A 20379-nucleotide genomic window follows, 5' to 3' on the forward strand; every position below is an offset into this window, starting at 1 on the left:
AATTGCGGTGTTAATTTACCTGACTTCGGTGGCCAGGTAGAATGTAGTTTCTGGGTGATGGGTTTGCTTTCAAAATTGGAAAAGTTAGAGAATAACAGTGAGCAGTCTACTACACAGCTCAGTATTATGGGACTGTGGGCAGCCTGCTGAAGTTTGAGTTGTGCTCTTTGTTGCACTGGTTTTCAACTGGTAGTGGTTTTGCCCACCAAGTGACATTTGACATTTGCAGATATTTTGGTTGTCACAACCGAGGGTTACTATTGGCATCTAATTGGTAGAGGCCAAGAATGCTGCTAAGTATGCTATAATGCACCAGATATCCACCCATAAAAAAGACCCAAAATGTGATAATGCCAAGGTACTAGAGCAACACCAACAAAGTTCTTTTGTAAGTTTTCTTATTCGTTATAGGTTGAGCTTGCATGTTTGCTACCCTGTTCCTAAAGCATGGCCAATCTTTAGTAAAAAATCAATGACTGAGGGTACACGTGAACCTTAATGGTTCCTGTCAACTAATATTTGGACAAACGTGCATGTACTAGCTTTACACATACGAGATTTTTTTTCTGTGCTGCTTACCTATTTGCAGTTTCTATACAATATGAGTTTTGCCCATCTTCTAGAAAAAATTTTCTGTGCCACTTTAGGATGAACAGAGTTAGTTTGATGTTTGGTTGTTTCTCTCAGATTTCTTAGTAATGAGGTATTTAGTGTCACTCAGTGTTAAAGAATTATCTGATTGTAGACTTTATGAATAGGATCAAGGATGACTAAATGTCATACTTTTTCTCCATAGTGAATAACTAGGAGAGGAGGAGACAGGAAGTGTTAGAGAAAAAGGGTAATAGAATTTACCCAACAATATTTACCAAAAGGTAATAAAACTCTTCATTACATGGCATGAACCAAATCATTAGGACTAGCACAGCTCTGTACATGTAGATGCTTAATATCAATACCACTTGATTTTTATTTCATGGAGAGTGCTACTGACTTGACTAAAATTCAGAGTATTAGGCTCATTATTTATAGGATATTACAAATAATATGAGCTTTCTTGATAATTGCACATAAATATACTGTAAATAAAACCTTCAATCTACAATACTGAAAGAGTTCTCTAAACAACAATTAATTATGCATTTCAGCACTCCTATGAGCAAAATAAATTGTTACTATCTCTCAAGAACAGCATATATTTCCGTGAAATGCTTGGAATACAAGTTTTTCACATGAAATAATGTCTTGATAGGGAAATCATACTAATCTGTTTCTGTTAACTATGTCCATGAACTGATATAGACCTTTGCTCATGATGATGTATACCAGTAATAGGCAAAGTACCTGCAGAAATATACACCTCCTCTTAAGTGCTTGTCCCAACATACATTTGAGATGTAATAAAGTAGAATTTTCCAACTGAAAGAAAGGAGGATTTCATGTCTTTGAAGCAGAAATTCATGTTTGTATTACTTAGGGCTCCTTCAGTTTTAAGTGACAGAGAACCCAGCTTAAATTTGCCTGAACCCAGAAAGACCATTTATTATCTCACATAGTTGGAAAGGCTAGTGGCTGCCTTTGGCTGTAGTTATAGACACTCAAACAGTGTCTTCTCTTGTCTCCTAGCCTACCTTCACTGTTTTGGCTTCATTCTCAGGGCCAGAGTAATGCACGGTCATAGAACCAAATGTCTAGCGCCACAAATCACAGGACAGTGGAAGAGGAAACCTGCAAAGTCTCCTTAGCTCTTGTTTTCTTTGCCTGGCCATATATCTGTCTCTGAACCAATCACTCTGGCCAGGAGGTTGTGATGGCATAGATTGAGCCACATGCTGAGCTTGGATTTGGTTGTGGATTCAATACCACTTACAGCCGAGACTGCAGGAGTAAGTTCCCCTGAATAAAATTTAAGTTATGTGCAGTATAAATCTTTGTCCTAACTCTTCTGTCTTTCCAGAAGCACCACTGTAACAAGTTTATTGTACTTACAATTCTATAGATGTAAAAATCAATACCTTTTTATGTTGTATATGTATAGTATCGTATGTGTTTCTTTCTCTTGCTTTTGTCCTTGACCAATATATTTAATACCCCCTACTTATGAGGATCTTCAAGGAGATACCATAACTTCTCTTTTAAATAGTAGAAATATCCTAAATCGACATTTTATTGTTATTAAGTATTTAAGAAATATCAAAACTGACCACTCAAACATTCTTAGGAATTCATTAAGTGAAAATTTCCATGAATCTTTTTATAAAGTGTATTTCTTATTAAGCTTCAATCTATATTTGGGGTTTTAACACAGACAGAAAAATACCTGTAGGTAAATTAAATACTTTTCAGCAAGTAATACTTCTGAAAGAAGGTATCAGTTTAGAGCATCTTGGCTGATTAAAGTATAAAGTATGGCTTTATATCAGTATTGTCCTTAGAGACGAAAATTGGATAAGATTGGGTATATGGTGGCTCATGCCTCTATAATCCTGGCACTTTGGGAGTCCACAGTGAGGGGATCAGTTGAGGCCAGGATTTTGAGACCAGCCTGGGCAACGTGGTTAGACCTTGTCTCTACAAAATTTAAAAACGTTAGTCAGGCATGGTGGGGTGCACCTGTAGCTTCAACTACTTGAAGGTTGAGGTAAGAGGATTGCTTGAGCTCTGGAGTTTGAGGTGACCATGAGCTATGATCACACCACTGCATTCCAGCCTGACCATCAGCGTGATACCCTGTCTCAAAAAAAAAAAAAAAAAAAAAAAAAAAGCAAAGAGCTCGTTAAAAACTCAGATTTTCAACTGAAAATGAATTAAAGACTTAACTGTAAGACCTGAAACTGTGAAAGACCTAAAACAAAACATAGCGGGGACACTTCATGATATTGATCATGGCAGTGATTTCATGGATATGACATCAAAAGCAAAGGAAACAAAAGCAGAAATAGACAAGTGGGACTACATCAAATTTAAAAGCTTCTGCACAGCAAAGGAAACAATGGAGTGAAAAAACAACCTATGGAATAGGAGAAAATATTTGCAAACCATGTATCTGATACGGGATTAATTTCTAAAATACCTAAGGAACTCCTAGAACTCAATAGTGAGAAAACTAATAACCCTATTTTAAAATGAGAAGGTTTTAGTATAAATTTAAGGTAATACAATATGATTTTTTGTAAACTTTTAGGTTGAGGGGTACATATGTGGGTTTGTTATATTGACAAATTTTGTGTCACGGGGTTTAGTGTACAGACTATTTTATCACTCAAGTACTAAGCATAGTACTCAATAGGTAGTTTTTTTGATCCTCTCCTTTTTCTCACCCTCTACCCTCAAGTAGGTCCTGGTATGTGTTGTTCCCTTCTTTGTGTCTGTGTGTTCTCAGTGGTTAGCACTGTTTTATAAGTGAGAGCATGCAGTATTTGGTTTTCTGTTCCTGTGTTAGTTTGCTTATGATACTGGCCTCCAGCTTCATGCTGCTGCAAGACATAATCTTGTTCTTTTTTGTGGCTGTGTAGTATTCCATGGCATATCTGTACCGTATTTTCTTTATCCACTCTACTCTTGATGGGCATTTAGATTGATTCTGTGTTTTTGCTATTGTGAATAGTGTTGCAGTGAACATATGTGTGTGTGTGTCTTTATGACAGAATGATTTGTATTTGTATTCCTTTGGGTATATACCCAATAATGGGATTGTTGGGTTGAATGGTAATTCTGTTTTAAGGTCTTTGAGAAATCACCAAACTGCTTTCCACAGTGGCAGAACTAATTTACATTCCCACCAGCAGTGTATAAGAATTCCCTTTTCTCCACAGTCTTGCCAGCATCTTTTTGTTTTTTGACTTTATTTTTTATTTTTTACTTATTTTTTTATTTTTTTTTATTATTATACTTTAAGTTCTAGGGTACATGTGCATAACGTGCAAGTTTGTTACGTATGTATACTTGTGCCATGTTGGTGTGCTGCACCCATCAACTCGTCAGCACCCATCAACTCGTCATTTACATCAGGTATAACTCCCAATGACATCCCTCCCCTCTTCCCCCTCCCCATGATAGGCCCCGGTGTGTGATGTTCCCCTTCCCGAGTCCAAGTGATCTCATTGTTCAGTTTCCACCTATGAGTGAGAACGTGCGGTGTTTGGTTTTCTGTTCTTGTGATAGTTTGTTGAGAATGATGGTTTCCAGCTGCATCCATGTCCCTACAAAGGACACGAACTCATCCTTTTTTATGGCTGCATAGTATTCCATGGTGTATATGTGCCACATTTTCTTAATCCAGTCTGTCACTGATGGACATTGGGGTTGATTCCAAGTCTTTGCTATTGTGAACAGTGCCGCAATGAACATACGTGTGCATGTGTCTTTATAGCAGCATGATTTATAATCCTTTGGGTATATATCCAGTAATGGGATGGCTGGGTCATATAGTACTTCTAGTTCTAGATCCTTGAGGAATCGCCATACTGTTTTCCATAATGGCTGAACTAGTTTACAATCCCACCAACAGTGTAAAAGTGTTCCTGTTTGTCCACATCCTCTCCAGCACCTGTTGTTTCCTGACTTTTTAATAATTGCCATTCTAACTGGTGTGAGATGGTATCTCATTGTGGTTTTGATTTGCATTTCTCTGATGGCCAGTGATGATGAGCATTTTTTCACGTATCTTTTGGCTGTATGCATGTCTTCTTTTGAGAAATGTCTGTTCATATCCTGTGCCCACTTTTTTATGGGGTTGTTTTTTTTCTTGTAAATTTGTTTGAGTTCTTTGTAGGTTCTGGATATTAGCCCACTGTCAGATGAGTAGATTGCAAAAATTTTCTCCCATTCTGTAGGTTGCCTGTTCACTCTGATAGTAGTTTCTTTTGCTGTGCAGAAGCTCTTTAGTTTAATTAGATGCCATTTGTCAATTTTGGCTTTTGTTGCTGTTGCTTTTGGTGTTTTAGTCATGAAGTCCTTGCCCATGCCTATGTCCTAAATGGTATTACCTAGGTTTTCTTCTAGGGTTTTTATGGTATTAGGTCTAACATTTAAGTCTCTAATCCATCTTGAATTAATTTTTATATAAGGAGTAAGGAAAGGATCCAGTTTCAGCTTTCTACCTATGGCTAGCCAATTTTCCCAGCACCATTTATTAAATAGGGAATCCTTTCCCCATTTCTTGTTTCTCTCAGGTTTGTCAAAGATCAGATGGCTGTAGATGTGTGATATTATTTCTGAGGCCTCTGTTCTGTTCCATTGGTCTATGTCTCTGTTTTGGTACCAGTACCATGCTGTTTTGGTTACTGTAGCCTTGTAGTATAGTTTGAAGTCAGGTAGCGTGATGACTCCAGCTTTGTTCTTTTGACTTAGGATTGTCCTGGCAATGCGGGCTCTTTTTTGGTTCCATATGAACTTTAAAGCAGTTTTTTCCAATTCTGTGAAGAAAGTCATTGGTAGCTTGGTGGGGATGGCATTGAATCTATAAATAACCTTGGGCAGTATGGCCATTTTCACGATATTGATTCTTCCTATCCATGAGCATGGTATATTCTTCCATATGTTTGTGTCCTCTTTTATTTCACTGAGCAGTGGTTTGTAGTTCTCCTTGAAGAGGTCCTTTACATCCCTTGTAAGTTGGATTCCTAGGTATTTTATTCTCTTTGAAGCAATTGTGAATGGAAGTTCATTCCTGATTTGGCTCTCTGTTTGTCTGTTACTGGTGTATAAGAATGCTTGTGATTTTTGCGCCTTAATTTTGTATCCTGAGACTTTGCTGAAGTTGCTTATCAGCTTAAGGAGATTTTGGGCTGAGATGATGGGGTTTTCTAAATATGCAATCATGTCATCTGCAAACAGGGACAATTTGACTTCTTTTCCTAACTGAATACCCTTGATTTCTTTCTCTTGCCTGATTGCCCTAGCCAGAACTTCCAACACTATGTTGAATAGGAGTGGTGAGAGAGGGCATCCCTGTCTTGTGCCAGTTTTCAAAGGGAATGCTTCCAGTTTTTGCCCATTCAGTATGATATTGGCTGTGGGTTTGTCATAAATAGCCCTTATTATTTTGAGATGCATTCCATCAATACCGAAGTTATTGAGAGTTTTTAGCATTAAGTGCTGCTGAATTTTGTCAAAGGCCATTTCTGCATCTATTGAGATAATCATGTGGTTTTTGTCTTTGGTTCTGTTTATATTTATTTGCATATGTGGAACCAGCCTTGAAACCCAGTGATGAAGCCCATTTGATCATGGTGGATAAGCTTTTTGATGTGCTGCTGGATTCGGTTTGCCAGTATTTTATTGAGGACTTTTGCATCGATGTTCATCAGGGATATTGGTCTAAAATTCTCTTTTTTTGTTGTGTCTCTGCCAGGCTTTGGTATCAGGATGATGTTGGCCTCATAAAATGAGTTAGGGAGGATTCCCTCTTTTTCTGTTGGTTGGAATAGTTTCAGAAGGAATGGTACCAGCTCCTCCTTGTACCTCTGGTAGAATTCAGCTGTGAATCCATCTGGTCCTGGACTTTTTTTGGTTGATAGGCTATTAATTATTGCCTCAATTTCAGAGCCTGCTATTGGTCTATTCAGGGATTCAACTTCTTCCTGGTTTAGTCTTGGAAGAGTGTAAGTGTCCAGGAAATTATCCGTTTCTTCTAGATTTTCTAGTTTATTTGTGTAGAGGTGTTTAATAGTATTCTCTGATGGTAGTTTGTATTTCTGTGGGGTCGGTGATGATATCCCCTTTATCATTTTTTATTGTGTCTATTTGATTCTTCTCTCTTTTCTTCTTTATTAGTCTTGCTAGTGGTCTATCAATTTTGTTGATCTTTTAAAAAAAACAGCTCCTGGATTGATTGATTTTTTGGAGGGTTTTTTGTGTCTCTATCTCCTTCAGTTCTGCTCTGATCTTAGTTATTTCTTGCCTTCTGCTAGTTTGAATGTGTTTGCTCTTGCTTCTCTAATTCTTTTAATTGTGATGTTAGAGTGTCAATTTTAGATCTTTCCAGCTTTCTCTTGTGGGCATTTAGTGCTATAAATTTCCCCCTACACACTGCTTTAAATGTGTCCCAGAGATTCTGGTATGTTGTATCTTTGTTCTCATTGGTTTCAAAGAATATCTTTATTTCTGCCTTCATTTCATTATGTACCCAGTAGTCATTCAGGAGCAGGCTATTCAGTTTCCATGTAGTTGAGCGGTTTTGATTGAGTTTCTTAGTCCTGAGTTCTAGTTTGATTGCACTGTGGTCTGAGAGACAGTTTGTTATAATTTCTGTTCTTGTACATTTGCCGAGGAGTGCTTTACTTCCAATTATGTGGTCAATTTTGGAATAAGTGCGATGTAGTGCTGAGAAGAATGTATATTCTGTTGATTTGGGGTGGAGAGTTCTGTAGATGTCTATTAGGTCCGCTTGGTGCAGATATGAGTTCAATTCCTGGACATCCTTGTTAACTTTCTGTCTTGTTGATCTGTCTAATGTTGACAGTGGGAGTGTTGAAGTCTCCCATTATTATTGTATGGGAGTCTAAGTCTCTTTGTAAGTCTCTAAGGACTTGCTTTATGAATCTGGGTGCTCCTGTATTGGGTGCATATATATTCAGGATAGTTAGCTCTTCCTGTTGAATTGATCCCTTTACCATTATGTAATGGCCTTCTTCGTCTCTTTTGATATTTGATGGTTTAAAGTCTGTTTTATCAGAGACTAGGATTGCAACCCCTGCTTTTTTTCTTCTCCATTTGCCTGGTAGATCTTCCTCCATCCCCTTATTTTGAGCCTATGTGTGTCTCTGCATGTGAGATATGTCTCCTGAATACAGCAAACTGATGGATCTTGACTCTTTATCCAAATTGCCAGTCCATGTCTTTTAATTGGAGCATTTAGTCCATTTACATTTAAGGTTAATATTGTTATGTGTGAACTTGATCCTGTCATTATGATATTAACTGGTTATTTTGCTCGTTAGTTGATGCAGTTTCTTCCTAGCATTGATGGTCTTTACATTTTGGCATGGTTTTGCAATGGCTGGTACTGGTTGTTCCTTTCCATGTTTAGTGCTTCCTTCAGGGTCTCTTGTAGGGTAGGCCTGGTGATGACAAAATCTCTAAGCATTTGCTTATCTGTAAAGGATTTTATTTCTCCTTCACTTATGAAACTTAGTTTGGCTGGATATGAAATTCTATGTTTAAAATTCTTTTCTTTAAGAATGTTGAATATTGGCCCGGACTCTCTTCTGGCTTGTAGAGTTTCTGCCGAGAGATCGCTGTTAGTCTGATGGGCTTCCCTTTATGGGTAACCCGACCTTTCTCTCTGGCTGCCCTTAATAGTTTTTCCTTTATTTCAACTTTGGTGAATATGACAATTGTGTGTCTTGGAGTTGCTCTTCTCGAGGAGTATCCTTGTGGCATTCTCTGTATATTCTGAATTTGAATGTTGGCCTGCCTTACTAGGTTGGGGAAGTTCTCCTGGATGATATGCTGAAGAGTGTTTTCCAACTTGGTTCCATTTTCCCCTTCACTTTCAGGCACCCCAATCAGACGTAGATTTGGTCTTTTCACATAATCCCATACTTCTTGAAGTCTTTGTTCATTTCTTTTTCCTCTGTTTTCTTTAGACTTCTCTTCTCACTTCATTTCATTTATTTGATCCTCAGTCGCTGATACTCTTTCTTCCAGTTGATCGGTTCAGTTACTGAAGCTTGTGCATTTGTCACATATTTCTTGTGTCATGGTTTTCATCTCTGTCAGTTCATTTATGGCCTTCTCTGCATTGATTATGCTAGTTATGCATTCTTTTTTCAAGATTTTTAGTTTCTTTGTGCTGGGTACATAGTTCCTCCGTTAGCTCTGAGAAGTTTGATGGACTGAAGCCTTCTCTCAACTTGTCAAAGTTATTCGCCATCCAGGTTTGATCCGTTGCTGGCGATGAGCTGCGTTCCTTTGGAGTGGGAGATGTGCTCTTATTTTTTGAATTTCCAGCTTTTCTGCCCTGCTTTTTCCCCATCTTTTTGGTTTTATCTGCCTTTGGTCTTTGATGATGGTGACTTACTGATGGGGTTTTGGTGTGGGTGTCCTTCCTGTTTGTCAGTTTTCCTTCTAACAGTCAGGACTCTCAGCTGTAGGTCTGTTGGAGATTGCTTGAGGTCCACTCCAGACGCTGTTTGCCTGGGTATCAGCAGCAGAGGCTGCAGAAGATAGAATATTGCTAAACAGCGAGTGTCCCTGTCTGATTCTTGCTTTGGAAGCTTCCTCTCAGGGGTGTACTCCGCCGTGTGAGGTGTGGGGTGTCAGTCTGCCCCTAGTGGGGGATGTCTCCCAGTTAGGCTACTCAGGGGTCAGGGACCCACTTGAGAAGGCAGTCTGTCCCTTCTCAGATCTCAACCTCCATGTTGGGAGATCCACTGCTGTCTTCAGAGCTGTCAGACAGGGTCGTTTGCGTCTGCAGAGGTTTCTGCTGCTGCTTTTTTTTTTGTTGTTTAGCTGTGCCCTGTCCTCACAGGTGGAGTCTACAGAGACAGGCAGGCCTCCTTGAGCTGCTATGGGCTCCACTCAGTTCGAGCTTCCCAGGGCTTTGCTTACCTACATAAGCCTCAGCAATGGCGGGCGCCCCTCCCCCAGTCTCGCTGCTGCCTTGCCCTTAGATAGCAGACTGCTGTGCTAGCAATGAGGGAGGCTCCGCGGGTGTGGGACCCTCCCGGCCAGGTGTGGGATATAATCTCCTGGTGTGCCTTTTGCTAATACCCTTGGTAAAGCGCAGTATTGGGGTGGGAGTTACCCGATTTTCCAGGTGTTGTGTGTCTCAGTTCCCCTGGCTAGGAAAAGGGATTCCCTTCCCCCTTGTGCTTCCCAGGTGAGGCGATACCTTGCCCTGCTTCAGCTCTCGCTGGTCGGGCTGCAGCAGCTGACCAGCACCGATTGTCCAGCATTCCCTAGTGAGATGAACCCGGTACCTCAGTTGAAAATGAAGAAATCACCCGTCTTCTGTGTCGCTCGCGCTGGGAGCTGGAGACTGGATCTGTTCCTATTTGGCCATCTTGCTCTGCCCTCCCTATTTTTTGACTTTTTAACAATAGCCATTCTGATTGATGTGAGATGGTATCTCATTGTGGTTTCAATTTGCATTTCTCTAATAATTAGTGATTGTTGAGCATTTTTAGATATTGTTGGCATCATGTATGTCTTCTTTTGAAATGTGCAACATGATGTTTTGATATACATAATGATTACTTGATGTAAGCAATTTAACATGCTCATCATCTCATATATATATATATATTTTTTTTTGGTAAGTACATCTAAAATCTACTCTCTCTGAAATAGTTAAAGGACTTGAATAGACATTTCTCTAAAGAAGACACACAAATGGCCAACAGGTACATGAAAAGATGTTCAGTTCACTAATCATCGGGGAAATACAAATCAAAACCACAATGAGGTATTGACTCACACCTGTTGGATGGCTGTTATCAAAAAACAAAAGACAGCATGTATTGTTGAGGATATGGAGAAATTGGAACACTTGGACACTGTTGGTAGGAGTGAAAAACATGTGCACTCAGTTGGTTTACGCTGTTGAAAACTGTATGGAGATTCCTCAAAAAATTAAAAATAAAATTACCATAAAGTCCTGAAATCCCACTTCTGGGTGTTTAATCCAAAAGAATGGAAATCAGGATCCCAAAAAGGTATTAGCACTCCCATGTTCATTGTGGCACTACTCACAATAGTTAAGATGTGGAAACAACCTAAATGTCTGTCAACTGATAAATCAATAAAGAAATGTAGACTATACATATAATGAAATGTTTTTCAGCCTTAAAAAAGAATGAATATATGACAACATAGATGAACCTAGATAACATTATGCTAAGTGAAGTGATCCAGTCACAGAAAGACAAATACAGTGTGATTCTACTTAATATGAAGTATCAAAAATAGTCAAACATATGCAATCAGAGGGTAGAATGCTGGTTACCAGGAGCTTGGGGGAAGGGCAAATGGGGAGTTGCTTTTCAATGAGTGTAAAGTTTTAGTTAATGCCAGATGAGCCAATTCTAGAGATGTTTTGTACAATATTGTATGTATAGTTAACAGTACCGTTTTTTATATACTTATTTAAGAGATTAAATCTGATCTTGTGTTCTTAATGCAATACAAATTAAAAACAAAAACTCACTTATCCTCCTTAGTGCCTGATAATAAACTTCCAACTGATACCTGTGTAGTTGTGTACGTACTCACATATTTAGCAAATAATTATCACTTACTGATGTGCAGTTGCTAGTGGACTGTTTCTGAGGTGCATTCAGACGGGATCCATTTTCTTTTCCGCAGCTAGGCTAACTCTTATGGGTGCTAGAGGTGGCTTAGCAGAAGTTGGAGATTAAGTGGTTTACTTTTGTTTCTCAGATTTGGGACAGAATCCCTAGCTCAAACTATGAATATTGACAGATTAGATTGATTTCAGGAACATAAGACTTAATTGAATCTTTGAAATACTAGGGGCAATAACTTGGTTAGGAATAAACAAGATTTAAGTAATTGGAATTATTTAGCTCTCCTGGGACACAGTGAAACATCTTCTAAATAAGATTCTGGACCTTTTCTGTCCTCTCATTTAACTGTAGACACCTGTGACTCAATCCTGACCAATCTGGCAACATATCTAATTCCCCCTTCTCCTGAGATTGGATCTGGAATCAGTCCTGCTATATCTTAAGTCTGTAACTCTTATTTTTCCTTTTAATTATTACTGTTGGTTTTAAAATTGTAATTACAATATAATTCATATTACTGAGAAATAGTTTTAACAGCACAGTGATTATTGTAAGTAATTTTTTAAAAAGTCTTTTTCGTTATGCCATCCCCATTCCTCATAAATAATCCTTGTTAATGAGTTTGGCGTATGGAATATAGAAGTCTTCTTGTGTTTGGATTAACAAACTAATAAGGCATGATAGGCTTTACTCAATGCCAACTTTAAGGCCATGAGGCAGGTAATAAAGCTTGATAACAAAATTAGTGAGGTCTGTCATTTCACAGTAATTGCTTTCAAATGTACCAGTCACTCCACATTTGGGATATGCTTTGCCAGGGAAGCCGTTGATTTTGGGGTCTCTTTAGTTTTTATCCCTTGGTTTCCTTCAGGGTGCCAGACTAGGGCCCATTTTCCAGTGCGGGTGCATCTTATCAATGCTGATTGCTGATTACTTGAGCTACAATCTTGACATAAAGACCTTTACCTGATGCTTAGTTTTCTTGGATTTAGTATGTTCCTATACCTTCCATGAATTGCTATTGCAAGGAAGATTTGACCAAGGTTATTCAAAGTTTAAAAATAACACTCTATCTCCTAACAGATAATATGCTAATACATATAAGATCTAACGTTTTCGATGGTAAAAAAAAAATAGGACCATGATATATTTTACCAACATTCACCTGTGGGCCATATAAGTTTGCTATTAGTTTTTCATGATTACACAGACTGTCACAGCAAATATCCTTGTACATATTTCCTTGTAATTCTTGGCAAGTATTTATGCAGGCTACGTAGAATTTCTGGGTAAAAAGGTACACACCTTTAAAGTTTTTATAAATCTGCCAAACTGTCCCTCAACGTTGTAGCCTCATCAACAGCGTGTGAGATGATGTTTCCTCATGCACCTTCCTTCTAGTTTTATTTATGTTGTCTCTCTCTAGTCCTTGAATTTGTGTGTGTGTGATTTTGGTAGGATATACCAAATGATCTTGATTTTGCATTAAAATCAGAATGCCTAGGATTAACTCAACATCATAGGACTAAGTGGCTGATCTAGACTAGCACTGAAATCCTCTGTCTCTTGTGTTCTTTAACCGAAACTGCAGAATCTACTTTGTTTTATTCTCCCACCTTAATAATTGGAACTAATTGATAATCTACTTTGCAGAAAGTGAGGTTATTTCAACTCAACTTTATTCCAAAGAAATAGGTAGCTATTTGAAGTAGGGAACTAACCTCTGTGCCTGAAGCTCTTCATTATTTGTCAGTAATGTTAACTTATGCCAAGTAAAAAAAAAAGTTAAAGATTTCTTTCACCTACTTACGGGTTCTACTAAAATATAAAGTTGCTGTAGAGGTTTTTAATATATTTTAGTCTTCATCTGTTTATCAGCCTGTTGCATGGTAAGTAATTGCTCAGCCATTGAAGTTATAGTATGTGACAAATCTGCAGAAATTTTGCTGTATAAGCCAATGGAATTTTTACATTAAAAGATAACTCATGCAGTAACTTCTGTTCATTAAAGCCTGGGACAACTTAAATGATGATGAAGTGAACAGTTTTTTTAGGCAGATTCGTTACAATTTATCAAAAATTAAAGAATGTCCCCTACTTCTGGTTCCTTTAGTTGGTCACTTTCTCTAACAGTGATACTGGTTTACGCATTTTTCAGACGTCACTGTGCATGAACTTATGCCAATGTTGTTTACAATATGTTGGAAACATTTTATTTTTCAAATGCAGTTTTATTTATGTTTATAGAAAATATTTGAAACTGGTGAAAACCTTTTGGTTAATAAAATGTAGGAGAGTTAGAATACATTTTTTTGGTCATGCTTTACTGAAAACAAAAAGGTTTTAGGGACAGACTGGAGCTTGTTTTTCCTCCCTACTCTCAACCTACATGCACTGAGAAAATAGTCTATACATATCATCATGCTTATTTTAGCTCCCTTTGCCATTTAAAGCAGGAATATATGTGGACAAATTTACTTCCTGTGATATAGGTGTTTGTCTTTTTTATAATCTGCTCAAGAAATATCAATTTAAAGATGGATGTTAGAAATAACAGCATTAGCATTTTTTCTATTGTAAAAGTAACAGTGATCTTAGCTGAACTGGATTTATTATTAGCAGTTTTACACATTTATCCACTGAAATTCATTTCTTCTTTCCTTGTCTTCCTATTGCATTTTGGTGACTTTCTCATAGCCCTCACCGCAGTCTACAGTGCATTGCATGTATTTGCTTCTGTTTTCATGTTTTTCACTATAATATGAGCCTAGAGAACTAGATCTGTTTGTTGTTCATCTTTTTATTTTATATAAAGCCTAGCACATAATAGGAATACGTGTTGAATTCAACTGATCTTTGCAAAATGATATAATGTGAAAAATTGGCAAGTCATTCTGTTTGATAATCCTTGATCATTAAAAACTACTATTTCTGAGACTTTCATATTACTTTAGTGAATCGGTTATTACATAAAAATGTTCCATACACTTGTTAGTTTTATTTGCAGAGAATTGTTTTATATACTCCAAAGATAATTACTGACAGTTTACCATCTGTTTCTATTAATGAGTTGTTTCTTTCTCCCGAATCACTTGTTTTGTGCTATATTTTGTACGTGAGATGATCTCTATATTTTAGCTTTTGATAGTTTTGATACTTAGGAAATGTGCAATATCTTCTGTGATCTTCTGCAGGTTATATTTGTGACATCATTTGAATTTGGGTGCCACTCCTTACAAGAAAAAGTGTATTGGGAATTTGTAACGTCCCTTTTAGATGTCTTTCCGAAAACTCTTATTTTTTGTTTTTTACTTTCTAAGTAGATATGACTTTTCTTTTCCAGGAACACAGTCTTTTCAGTTTTTTTTTCATTCTGACAAAAATGGAGAAAGAGGACTCATGTTTATTGAATGCTTATGTGTTCTTGTATCATAATGGGCACTATATGTAATTATTAAATAATTACTTAATAACCTTATTCCATAAGTCATATGCTTATTTACAGGTGAGTAAGCTACAGGGAAAAGGAATGTTTTTTTCCACTTGTCCTCTGCTTTATTTCTCATGTAACATAGAACATATAAAATAGCCTTACATATCATGAATAAGTGGAAAACACATTGGAACTTTTATTTCTGACAATATAGTCATGTAGATATTCTTTAAATATCCCATTCATAGGGAAAGGATATTTAAAAAAAAAAAAAGAAAAGAAAAGGATAAAAGAAGGTATAGAAAACATTAGCAACAGATTATCAGAAAAGACCTTGAATTGAAAAAAGAACCAAACAGAACTTCTTTAAAAAGAATCAGTAAGACTATAAACTTTTATGTTTTAAACAGGTGACTAGACATAATTGAAAGAGAGGTTTCAAGAAATTACATGCATATACAGAAAGAAAAGGTGATAGAAGTGACACAGTTTAAGAAATGTGAAGGGCAGAATGAGACTGTCTAAAAATATGTTTAAATGGAGTGTCAGAAAATTGATGCAGAGAGAGAATGGAAGACATGAAATAATGGAATTAAAAGTGGCTATGAATTATGCAGAACTGAAGACAGTCATGGGTCCTCAGATTTAGGAAGCACATTTTGTTGTTTTTCAGACAGGGTTTGACTCTGTCGCCCAGGCTGGAGTGCAGTGGTGCCAGCTTGGCTTATTACAGCCTGGCCCTCCCCAGGCACAAGTGATCCTCCACCTCAGCCTCCTAAGTAGCTCTGATGACAGGTGAGTGCCACCATGCTCAGCTAATTTTTAAAAATTTATTGTAGAGACAGGGTTTTGCCATGTTGCCCAGGCTGGTCTTGAATATCTCAGCTCAAGCATTCCTCCCGCCTTAGTCTCTCAAAGTGCTGGGATTACATTCCTGAGGCCTCCATGCCCAACCTTGGAAGCACAGTTAATTTCAAATAAGCTACATCATGGTGAAATTTGAAAAACCAAAGATAAAGGGAAAGTCTTAAAACTTGCCAGAAAGAGAAAACAGGTTAGATACACAAAAATATTGGACTGACAGCGGCTTTCTGAAACTATCAGTGTACCAATGGCAATCAGAAGCCAATGTACTAATACCATCAAATTTACTACCAATTTACAGTATTATACTCAGCTAATCTGTTATTCCAGAGTGAAGCTGAAATCATTACATTTGCAGTCAAACAGAAGAGGAGTGTCTTTACCACCAAGAGACGCTCATTAAACGTGCCTTAGAGCTGGGTGGGGTATACAGGTGTGAAATGTCAGGAGGTGGTTAGGTCCCCTGCTGAGATTTGGGACCATTCCATCCTATTTCAAATATTTTCATAAGACGTCTTGCGCTCGTGGGTGGATTAAATTCAGAGGAAATTCCCACAGTGGAAATTGTGGATTTTTATTTGTTTAAGTGGTCATTTTCTAGCATCTATTATTTTACAGTTTCTAAAACAAATCACGTATCACTGATCTTTTTCTAGAGGCTGTACTCATCTGAACTATTTTATATTTCAGATACATGAGGAATACATAAGGGAAAGTGGCTGCTTGTTTTCTTTCCCTCAATTCCACTTACCTGTGCCATTAATTTTAATTTAAAAGAAAAGTAGTTTCTCACTTTGTTGGTCAATTCTGAGAGTGGACGTTAGTTAATCGGCTTCTGGCTTATTTGTACTGGTTAGTAGATGCTTAAAGTGGAGACCCTGTCACATTATCTTAGGACTCTTGCAAAGAACCTGCTAGTTTGATGCCTAACAATGTTCATTCTGAGCTGATGCTAAGATACTAAATATCTCTATGAAAAATAGAAATCAGGAAGGTAGCACCAGCAACAAAAAATCACCTTCCATGGACTGCAAAACTTCAGGGAGTAGTTGATGAGCAGTGTCAAATCTGAGAGCAGTAGCAGGGAGAAATCATGGGAAAGGAGGAGGCCAAGGCCCAAGGTGGAGAGACAGCAGGATTTATTTGATTACCTTAGCATTTCCAAGTTTCAGTTAATTTTGTACCACCTTCACAATTTTTACATTGTGCTCCTATTATCTAGATTATTATTTACTTATGTTTTAAAATAAACATGCTTATCATTTATTTTTAAGAGGAAATGTTTTAATCAAAATAAAAATGGAAACCCATACTACATGTTGTAAATCAAAAGTATATGTAAAAATTATTAAAAGGAGAGAACACAATGAAAACCATATTCTCCTGGGTGCAGTGGCTCACGCCTGTAATCCCAGCACTTTGGGAGTTCAAGGTGGGTGGATTACTTGAGCCCAGGAGTTTGAAACCAGCCTGAGCAAACCCTGTCTCTACAAAAAATATAAAAATTAGCAGGATCCAGTGGTGTGTGTCTGTAGCCCCAGCTACCTGGGAGACTGACGTGGGAGGATCAGCTGAGCCCAGGAGGTTGAGGCTGCAGTGAGCTGTGATTGAGCCATTGCACTCCAGCCTGGGTGACAGCGCAAGACCCTGTCTCAAACAACAAAAACAACAAACCATTTTCTGTTGCCTGTCATGGAAGAAACATTGAAGACATGCTAGCACCGTCTACAGTCTTCTCCTTTATGTAATCAAAACAGATGGAAAGGCTGGGCATGGTGGCTTACGCCTGTAATCCCAGCACTTTGGGAGGCCAAGGTGGATGGATCACCTGAGGTCAAGAGTTTGAGACCGGCCTGGCCAATATGGTGAAACCCTGTCTCTACTCAAAATACAAAAATATGCTAGACGTGGTGGCGCATGCCTGTAATCCCAGCTACTCGGGAAGCCGAGGCTGGAGAATCACTGGAACCCGGGAAGTGGAGGTTGCAGTGAACTGAGATCACACCACTGCACTCCAGCCTGGGCAACAGAGCCAGACTCCGTCTCAGAGAAAAAGAAATAAATAAATAAAGGATGCAGAAAGGAAATAAACTTGTCATTTGTCACATGCAATATAGAATCGTTTTTAGTACCAGCAGCGTCAACAGATGAATGTGAAATGATTCACGGAGGTTAGCGTGACTGTGTGCGTCTGAGTGCCTGCTTTTTAGTGATCATCATTTGAAAGATACTGCTCTGTGCCTCCTGTATTGAACTGATTTTGTTCTTTCTATTTGAAGCTCTTTTAAGAGCCTGTGCTGATGGAGGTGCCAACCGCTTATATGATATCACCGAAGGAGAGAGAGAAAGGTATGCTTTCTTTTAGCCAGTGTGCATAGTACCACTAATTTCTGCTCTCTGTTGTTTTATTTTCTTCTTGTAAGTGGACATTGTTATTTTTCCTTCAGACTCTTTTATGGAAAATCTCCCCAGTGAGGGAAGAGTAACCTGAGCTGCTTAACCATGTTGTATTATTTCTTGCTTTGAATGGTATCTTTTAGTAGAATGAGGTGCATCTATTCTTATTTTCAAAACCTTTATTCTGCTACTTCAAAGCCACATTAAGTAGCATTATCAAATCTTGATACTTGTGAGAACTGTGAAAGTCAGCTAAAATAAAACTTCAAATGGCAATTTGAGATGTTATTCAAACAGTGTAAATGAATAAAAACTGATTTTATATAAAGTAGGTATATATTCCCTCATGGAAAATATGAGATTTTATATTAGTGTTGAGTAAAGCCCAGTATAATTTAACTTAATTATTTCTCAGTTATGCGTACACTTATATTTTAGGAGATGAATAGTTTCCTTAAGATTTACTATCCTTGCTCTCTGATTTTTCTTACTTTGTGTAGTGAGGTATTTTTCTTTTTTTTTCTTTCTTTTTTTTTTTTGAGACGGATAATATGTTTGATGGAAGCAGATTTTAAACCTAGCTCATTGTGAACATGTTTGTAGTTTAAACACCTTGGCAAACACAAGAATTTATAGTGAAGATATAAGTAGACTAACTATGAAACGTAGTTTCATCTCTGTCGTATGTGCTGTTAAGTATGTTGAAATGTTTATAGTTTAAGAAATTACCTCCTCGCTGCAAAAAATAAAAACATTATGATGTAACATACTCTAGGTACAAATTAAATGTATGTATTTTGAAATAATATATTTTTCTTTATGGGATCAAAATTTCTGACACTGGAGCTGCTTTTTGAAAGCAGCCGTTTCTTATAGGAGGAAGGCATGTTTCCTTCGAGACTGGACATGCTAATGCTAACGTCTGGGGACTAGATGCATTATCAAAAAATATAGCAAGAGTGACAGCCTAAAAGACAGTTTAAATTCTTAACGTTTTTTGCTCCTTTATTTTGTAACTTTACAAATTCCTCTGACAGTATCCTCCAAGACCTGACATGGACAATGTGTGAAAAAGTACTCAAGTATGTGTTGTAAAAAAAAGTGTCTAGGCCAATTGCTTCAGATAAGAGCGTAATGCCCATGAGGCCGAGCTTATGTATTGGACCTGTAGCCTGCTTGCTGGCAAACAATCTGGTGCCAGGTATTCTCTACTGGCAGGTGTAGCTTGTGAACATAATTATAACCACAAATGAAAGGATCTCAGCACTGTGCCTCCCAAGTGATCTTTGATCATAAGATCTATCGATAATGCTTGTGAAGAAATATAGATTCTCATATTGATTATTTTTACTGAATTGGGGTGGACACTAATAAGAAAGATAACAGAGCACTTTAAAAATTATTTCAACTCTTATTTTAGATTCACGTTACACGTGAAGTTTCGTTACACGTGTATATCGTGTGATGCTGAGGTTTGGGATGTGAATGATCCTGTTAACCCAGGTAGTGAGTGTAATGTCCAGTAGTTACTTTTTCAACCCCTAACCCCCTGCCTCCCCATTCTCGTAGTTACCAGTGTCTGTTGTTGCCATCATTATCTCCATGAGTACTCAATGTTTAGCTCCCACTTACAAGTGAGAACATGCAGTATTTGGATTTCTGTTACTGCATTAATTCACTAACGATAATGGCTTCCAGCAGCATCCATGTTGCTACAAAGCAGATGATTTCAAACAAAATGCTTTTATTCATATTTGAAAGCAAAACAGATTACCAGATTTAGGGGGCGAATACCATTATTTTTTGCCCAAATTTCAATATAACCACGTGTGATATTTCTCAACACATTGATAAGTAATCTTCTAGAAATCTTCCAAGAAGATTTCTATAATTTAACAACTGTTTGTTCATATATGAAGATGTTCAATAAAACATTGTATTTTTCATTGATTTTCTAGTTGTAATTGTGTGTTTGCAATGATTCCTACTCTGATGCCCAGGGACATTGCTGGCCTGGGTGAGGACAGAATCTCTAATAGGAAGATGAGTGAAACTAACTGTCTCATGTGGGAATTAAGTCCTTGAATCAACCTCTAAATACAAACCCTAACCAGTCAAACTAATTGGATTCAGGTAACTAAACATAATTCCTCTTAATTGTATTTCTAATAGAAAGGCATTAAAATAAAAAAGGAAAAAATATGCATGAGTTTTAAAAAGTCAGTATGTACTTTGTGGACCACTGCTTGTCTTATTCTTATTTATTTACTTAACATCCATATGTACAATGTAATGCCTCATAATTATGTGATAAAACATGAATTTGAATTTTTGAAGAATCCATCTTCAGTTGAAGACAAAATATTTATACATTTGGAACAGAAGGTAGGAAGACATACAGACAGCAGCAGAGGAACAAAGTTTACAGAGGAG

The 20379-nt window shown here is 37.5% G+C and overlaps 1 protein-coding gene across 4 annotated transcripts in view; it reads left to right on the forward strand.

Moving 5' to 3' along the window:
• LOC105474828 (thiamin pyrophosphokinase 1) overlaps nucleotides 1-20379 on the forward strand; it is a 391525-nt gene that overhangs the window by 144330 nt on the left and 226816 nt on the right. For 3 of the 4 annotated variants that reach the window (XM_011729642.3, XM_011729643.3, XM_011729641.3), the window contains exon 4: nucleotides 17829-17898. In XM_011729642.3, the coding sequence (XP_011727944.2) occupies nucleotides 17829-17898 (70 nt within the window). Of the gene's footprint in view, nucleotides 1-10250; nucleotides 15481-17828; nucleotides 17899-20379 lie in introns of those variants that run through there. The other variant, XM_071094307.1, reaches the window with a different exon arrangement.

This window comes from Macaca nemestrina, chromosome 4 (genome assembly GCF_043159975.1).
Source record: "Macaca nemestrina isolate mMacNem1 chromosome 4, mMacNem.hap1, whole genome shotgun sequence".
NCBI lineage: Eukaryota > Metazoa > Chordata > Mammalia > Primates > Cercopithecidae > Macaca > Macaca nemestrina.